At 38.1% G+C, this 7926-nt stretch overlaps 2 protein-coding genes across 2 annotated transcripts in view; one reads left to right on the top strand and one right to left on the bottom strand.

Moving 5' to 3' along the window:
* The window catches only part of PIK3R4 (phosphoinositide-3-kinase regulatory subunit 4), a 91492-nt gene extending 89351 nt beyond the window's left edge, over positions 1-2141 (top strand). Inside the window, exon 19 of the mRNA XM_007936842.2 lies at positions 1971-2141. Coding sequence (XP_007935033.1) covers positions 1971-2141 — 171 coding nt within the window. The remainder of the gene's footprint in view (positions 1-1970) is intronic.
* Positions 2142-6026: 3885 nt separating this feature from the next.
* The window catches only part of COL6A6 (collagen type VI alpha 6 chain), a 151192-nt gene continuing 149292 nt past the window's right edge, over positions 6027-7926 (bottom strand). The window contains exon 36 of the mRNA XM_007936829.2: positions 6027-6243. Coding sequence (XP_007935020.1) covers positions 6027-6243 — 217 coding nt within the window. The remainder of the gene's footprint in view (positions 6244-7926) is intronic.

Genomic DNA, 7926 nt, shown 5'->3' with positions numbered 1-7926 from the left:
TAAGACATTTGACTGCTCACCAGAAGGCTGGCGGTTCAGACCCACCAGCCACTTCTTGAAAGGAAGATTGGGCAATCTACTTCTGTAGTGATACTGCCTCAGGAACCCAAGGAGGGGTTGCTGTGGTTCAGATCCGACTCGATGGCAGTGAGTATATTTTAATAAGATTTCCCTTCATAGAAAGAATTCTACACATTTGAGTCCATAGGACTGAATGGTGGAGTAGCAAGTTGTAACCATAGATAGAATTGACAATAAAATAAGAAGGCTGATTCTAACTCCTTACTTTATAGTTACAGACCTTTTATATTCTAAAGAAGGTGACAAAAAAAAAAATAAGCCATTGTTTCTAAGTAAAATGCCATTTGGCTTATAAGTCCGAGGGCTGCTGTAAGTGGTACCTGTTCAGCTTCAGTCCAGTTCTCTACAGTGGTATGCATCCATGTATCTCTAGCCTTGGGCAGGCCCAGAAACCTTTTGGCTTCAGATTCAGGGACTCCAGATGGAGCCCCCTGTTCTGAGAACCAACTAGACCTCTAAGACATCTGATTGAGAAGTTATGATTCTATAGAGATGATTTTATTATAGTGGCTCATTGTACCATCATTGACAAATACAGCATCAGTTTTTCTTAAACTGAAAATACAGGCAGTCTTTATGAGAACTCTCAGTTTTCTAGTGCAGCTACACCAGAATTACCACAAGTGGATAGCTTTAACAAACAGGAATTTATTCTCTCATACTTTAGAAGGATGGAAGTTTGAATTCGGAGCACTGGCTCTAGAGGAAGGCTTAATTTCTTTCTGTTGGTTCTAGAGGAAAGTCCTTGTCTCCTTTCTGTGGGCTTGGTGTTCCTGGAAGGTTTCCATGTGTCTTGACAGAGCATTTCCTTGAGTCTAGGAGGTTCTCAGCATAGGGTTCCTGGATCCAAAGATGTGCTGCACTCCTGGCTCTTCTTTCTTAGTGGTAGTCAGCTCCTCTTTCTGCTCATTTCTCTGTTCTTTATCTCTTGTAAGATAAAAGTTGATGCAGGCCACACACCAGCAAACTCACCTTACATTGGATCAAGGCTGTGACCTAAGTGAGGGTGGTGCATCCCACCTAAACCTTTTACAACTGATTGGCTGATCATAGCAGATTACATCATGGGGCATGATTACACATGATTACATCATTATGTAACTGCCAGACCACTGAGAATCATGGCCCAGACACGTTGACACATACTACTGGGGGACACAATTCAATCCATGACAAAAACGCAATCTTTAAAAAATAAACTATAGCATTTTATATGCTTTCTCAGTCCTTAAAACAACTTTATAAAGAAATGCTTTTGTTATTTCATTTTACAAAGGAGAGAAGCACAGCTGGAATTCCAACCTGGCTGTTGAGTACCTAAAGCTTATGTTCTTGACTTGGGCAGAAATGAGATAACAACATACCTGGAAGTGCCTTGGCCAGAGTAGATGCTCAGTAAATGAAAATGTGCTTCTTTCCATGGTACATCAAAATGAGCTTAGAAGTACTGAACATCTGATGTGTATTTACTTCTTGTGTCACTTATACCTCTTTCAAATACATTCTTGCCCTTAATTTTTTCTTTTGATGTTGACCAATGTCAATATATATAGAATATTTGCTTATTTGTAAGTTTGTCTTATTTTTAAGTGGCTACTCATGAAATCCAGTGACTAGAAACCTAGAGCATCATTTGGGACCCTCTTTCTTTACTCCTTTTGTTCAGTGTACCTGCTTGTCACTTCATAAAACCTGAAGCATGGTTACGTCACAAGAGGTGTTAACTTGAAAAAAAAACGATGTATCTATATATAGATATATTGATATAATGGATATATTGGTATCTGTATGTATATAGATATCCTAGAAGCAAGTATACTGATAAGATATAGCATATGATACAGGCTTTTAACACCTGGCTTTCTCCTTGACTTTTAACTATGAAACAGGAAATACAGAATAAGCAGAAGGTTGGACCGAGTGATGACGGCCCTCGGAGGGGCCCAGAGTCTCTGCCTGTGGGACATCATGACATCATTACAGATGTCGCCACTTTCCAGACAACACAGGGCTTCATCGTCACTGCTTCTAGAGATGGGATTGTTAAAGTGTGGAAATAAAAATATAGTGATTTGTATTATTTATAATAAAATTATAACTCGAGAGAAAAGAGGTATTTCTAGAAAACAGAAGTGAGCATATTCATTTGTTTAATTTCCAAAATCATGTCTCTGTATTACTGATTCATGATTAAATAAATCCCACTAAAGGTGGTTAAGGAAGTACTTGACTAGTCTACTTGTGCATATTTCTGTAATACTTTTTATTGTATATGTCACAAAGATGAGGAATTTTAAATGCTAAGTCATATATAATCTCAGATTATTTTGTATTGGATAAGATCGTTGGAAAGATGGTTGTAAAGTATTATAATGTAAACACCTTTTTGCTATTAAAAATGCTGTTCAAACCAGCCAATAAACTATATTCAAGCATCTGAAGAATTTTTTGTTTGTGTTTGGTAGTGTTTTTAACCGTAAGCTTTAACAGAAGGATAAACTCTACAGCAAACAACATTCTTGTTCTGAGTTGAAGAAATGGGCTGGGTCACAAAGAACCAGAACTAAGCCTTAAGCCTTTCTTTCTGCTCTGCTATCTTATCTTTCTTTCTGTGTGTTTTATATTGTGCCCTATTAATTATTTTACACTGTAAAATTGATCTCTTGTGTATTAGCTCTAGAGAAATGTGTCACTTCATGGCCATCATCACTGTTTTATGGAGTATACTCTAAAATCTGAAGTTTGGCCCATCAGCTTAGTTTTATCCAGTATAGATTTAAAAAAAAAAAAAAAAACCACATGAAAAAGAAAGAAAAATAAAATAAAAGGATTAAGCTGTTAAAATCATTTTCAAATGACCAAAATTGGGCTTTCTCATTAAGATAAAACCCTTCAAGATTATGGGTTAGCTTTTGTACACAAACCTAATTCTTCACAGTTAATTCTCATCCACTTGCATAAGGGTTTATGGTGCTAAAAATATTTTAAGTTTGAAATTGGTTACATGAATTTGCAAAACCAAAAAGTTGAATCGATAATCAGAGTATGGAGAAATTATTACTGTTTATAAAATACTCCCTAAAATTAATTTTCTGTAATTCAGTTATAGAACATGACAGTTGAAAATGCATTATGTTTGGCTTCAAGATACAGTCCATGTAGCATTTAGATAAAGCGTTTAGGTAAACAATGAAACATTTGGAAAATGCCAGTCATTCATACAGGTCAGACAAAGTTAGGAGTGATGGACTCTGACTAGGCAGATAGCTTAGTGGATTGGTAGAATGTGCAGATATGTCATTGTCATGTTGTACTGTTTCTGTTTCCCTTAATGTCAGCTGAGCCATATTCACAGGGTTTCTAGCTACTAAGTCAGATTTTGAGTCTGCAGGGGTTGGGAAAAATTTTTTTGAGACATAAACTGCTCTATGGGGAATAGGCTTCAGGCCTGGAGCCATTAGATAAGCCACAGGGTTGATGAATGTGGGCAGTGCAGAGGGAACAATGGAGTGGGATGGTTGCCATAAGGCCCTTTTTCCTTATCTTTCTGCCATTCACTTCTGTCCCACAAGAGACCCCCTTTTTAAGAGGTCATTGGTTGAATTGTTACTGAGTATTAAAATCTGATGCCATGTTGAGTTGCATTTCTTTTTGACCTTTTTTTTTTTTTTTTAAAGTTTGACTCAGTTCAGTGAAGAGATAATAGGATACAGGAGGCATCAATGCTTATTTGTGTGATTCTGTGTTTAAACAGGGTTTAATTTATACCCAACTTTTGATTTTTGCTGCATTCTAGTTTTAGGAAAAAGAAAGAAATGAAAAATGCTAATATTGGGGATTTCTTTTAAAAAAGAAACTTGTTTGTAGCTAATACGCTTTAAACCCCTTACAAATTTTTTTTTTGTTGTTGTTGTTATGTGCCGTGGAGTCAGACCCAACTCATAGCAGCCCCTCCTTGGGTTTCCGAGGCAGTATCACTACAGAAGTAGATTGCCCAGCCTTCCTTCTGAGGAGTGGCTGGTGGGTTTGAACCGCCAGCCTTCTGGTGAGCAGTCAAGCGCCTTAGGCACTATGCTACCAGAGCTCCTCCTTACAGATTAATGATTAGAAAAGTGACTCGAAATGCTGAAATAATCTCAGTCACAAAGAGAATATTTGTTTGGGGTACTTTACTTCCCAATACAGAAAAAAATAGCCAAATACATTATAAAAGAATTTCCAACAATAAACAGAAGAGGTTTTTGCTTAATCCAAGGTAAACCAGAGAAATCCCTTTTAATTAAAAATACCTCTTAAATTTATTACTTTCCTGTACTTGAAACATAAACTTTTCCTGAACCCCTAAGCACCACTTAGGAAAAATGAAGAAATCTGATAGGCTTTATTCTTCTCTATTACCTGAGTATGAGTATAACATTTAACTCCTTGGAATTCTTGCCCCTCTGAAATAATTAAGAACTCTACCTGGAGTTACCTGAGTATGGATGGCAGAGGCAGTTAAAAAATACATATTGCAGATGGCTCTTCTTTCCCAGGTTTTGTGAGAAGAAGTATAGAAAAGAAAATCAGATTGCACTTTTACTAGTCTTTGTTATCATTGATCATCTGCCCATCCAAGCAGGTCCTCTTCTTCAAGAGAGTGATATTCTACATAGGGACATTGCTACCACTTGTGGAGCTGGCTCTTAGAATTTGAGGTAAACTTCTAAAGTTGTATCTAAATTAAATAATGCTCTATTGGCATTTACTTGTTGAGAATATCAGCTCCATCACAAGACTAAGAATTAGTTATGTGATCTAGGTGGGCATGAGGGGAAGGAGCTGTCAGAGATTGCTACTGAAAACTAGATAGTTTTGAAAACCTTTCCCACTTTAACTCACTCTGATCTCCTCTGCATCTCTGCATCCTCACATGGATTTGTAGATTGAAACAACAGTTTTCTTATTTTCTCCAAACTTAGTAAGTGCACATACAGGCTCTTATAAGAGTTCTGATCATCCTATTTTGGAGCTGTTCACCAAAGACTAAATGGCTGCTTGATGGGTCAGAGTAACTAGAGCTTCACCCATGACAAGTTATGTCGCTGCTTGCATTGTCTAAAGAAAATGTAGATTCGTGGAAAATAATAAATGACCATAATGAGAAAGAATAAAAGTCCATCAAAATGGCCAGGCAGGAAGCTCTGTTACGAAAAGAGAACTTCCATCTCAAAAGCATTAGTTTATGTTCTGGAGGAATTAAATCGAGTTTCTTGGTGAGTGAAGGAGAATTTCGAAGCAGGGAAAATTACCTTCTGCTTCTCACCTGTCTAAACAAACAACTGCAGAAGGTGTGAGGAAACTGTCCAGCACAAGCCCATCTGAGGACGTGTCAGTCCACATAGGGACAGTGTTTAAGGAACAGATGTGGGAGTTTAAATTTTCAAATACAGGACACAAGAACAGCATCAGTTACTGGGGTTAAGTGTCAAGGCACACCAAAACATTAAAAAATAACCTCGAGTTAAATAGATGAACATTAAATAGAACTGAATTGAGGAAAAAACCTTGGTTTGCAGAAAATGGATTGGACAGAGACCTACAATCAAGAAAATTAGCCTTGGCCCTGTATACACATATATGATACACACTTTATAAAATAGACTTTAAAATTATGTTTCCATTACACTTTGTCTTCTTCTGTCTTTTAATGCCGACAGTTCTGAACACACCAGGGTTAGAGTGCTAGAATTGTCAGGTTGGTCAAATAAATGGGCAAGATATATCAATATAAATGAGTGCAAGAAGTCTGGTTCCCTGCTATCCTACAACCTGTGATGTATTCAACCTTCCAGAGTAGACCTCCAGATTCAGGCCGATATCCAAATGCAAGTTGCCCAGGGTTCAGGCCGTGAGCTTGGATTTAGTTATTATATAACTCCAAAGTGTTACTGTGCTTCTTAAAGCTAAATTGTTTGAGGGCTTCCTTTATCATGTTTGGAAGCAGTTTTTATCACTCTTTTTCCATTTTTAAAGGTATAGAATATGTTTCTGGTAAAATTTTGAACAGCATCATCTCTGCTGCCTCCTGCTACTCTTGAAAGATATTTTTTATCTTGAAAGAAGTTTGCTTCATGTAATGCATCTTTTTTGAGGGCAGCTTTATGTGGTCCAGGAACAAAGCTATAGAGCAAAAAAAGAGAAAGATCATAGAAGATAAATGCCATTTCAACTTTAATAGACTGTATTCTGTCTTTCTTCCTAAATGAATGGTTTTACCTGTTTCCTTGTTGAATCTGTCCTCTTAATTTTATTCCCCTTAATTTTATTAAGATTATGCATCTGTCCTCTTAATTTTATTCCCCTTAATTTTATTAAGATTATTAAACCAAGAGTTTGTACTGGCCGATATATCAGAGGCTAGAAGATGAGCCTCTTGTCATTCATCTTGTCAAAGTATGTAAAAATGGAAGTTCAACAGCAAAATTTCCTCTGCATGGGACATGTTCCACCCAGATCTTCATACGATTGGCTTCTTCTGATTATTCAGATTGGGTTCAAATGATACTTCACCAGAGACTATCAAACCTCAAGTGGTTCCAGTCCCAGTCCTGCCCCCTATCAGCGCACACACACACACACACACACAAAACCAAACTCACTGCCATCGAGTTGATTTGACGCATAGTGACCCCCTCCTTGGGTTTCCCCAAGTGTTATCTTTATGGAAGTAGATTGCCCAACCTTCCTTCTGAGGAGTGGCTGGTGGGTTTGAACCACCAGCCTTCTGGTTAGCAGTCAAGTGCTTTAGGCACTACGCCACCAGAGCTCCTTCACTCAGCACAGCATACCTTATTTTCTTCATAGGACATCAGTGTCTGGATTTAAATTTACTGTAAACAACTTTATGATCTGTTACTCTTCCACTCACCCAGAAAGTAAGTTTCCCAAGATCTTGTCTGTTCACTATAGTAATCACAGGATTCCAGAAGAGTGCTTTGTAGATACTCAGTACTTGCTTAATGAAAACATGAATAAATGGCATTCCCTTCCTCTCTCCTTTCTGGCCATCTGTCATCCATCTGTCCATCTGTCTGTCCTCCCAAATGCCTACTATCTGCTTTATAGGAGGCACTGTGTTAGGCAGTGAGGTGCATAGGAGGATGTACAAAGTAGAGCCCAGTCTGGCAGGCACATAAAGAGTTTGATTGTAAGTAGATAGTAACCCAGTAGTAGCAGAGGGCTAGAGTCAGACACTGGGAGGCCCTGAGTGCCAGGCTGAGAAAGCAGGAAATCATAAAAGTCAGTGCTGACCTGAAGTTCTAGAATGTCCAATAAAACTTGTGTGCTTATGGAAATATCCTGTAATCTGCAGCAGTCCAGTGTGGCAGCCATGGACCATGTGTGGCTACTGAGTACTTGAAATGTGGCTAGTAAAACTGAGGAAATGAATTTATAATTTCATTTCATTTTAGCTGATTGAAATTTAAATATCCACATGTAGCTAGTGGCTACTGTAATGGACACTGCAGGAAGGAAGCCATTTAGAACACCTCATTGTACAGGATATGGTGGAAAGAACTTTGGGCCTGAAAAGATGCTTATATTCCAGCCCCACCGCTTAGTCACTGAACAGCTCTGGGCAAATCACTTAACTAGAAGGATCCTTGGTTCTTCTGGTATTAAATAATCCATGTCATCATGAACACCCTCTGAAGCCTCCTGACCAGTTACATGGTACTTTCTTGGGTACAGATGATGAAACTGAGGTGCATAGAGGTGAAGGTCAGTTGCAGAGCTGGGCCTATAACCCAATCTTTCTGATACTAAGAGTCCAGAGTTACTTTCACGGAAAAAAAAAAAAAA

Source organism: Orycteropus afer, unplaced genomic scaffold (assembly GCF_000298275.1).
Source record: "Orycteropus afer afer isolate SDZICR_OR568_19922 unplaced genomic scaffold, OryAfe1.0 scaffold00003, whole genome shotgun sequence".
NCBI lineage: Eukaryota > Metazoa > Chordata > Mammalia > Tubulidentata > Orycteropodidae > Orycteropus > Orycteropus afer.
This window is presented reverse-complemented; position numbering and strand designations above follow the sequence as displayed.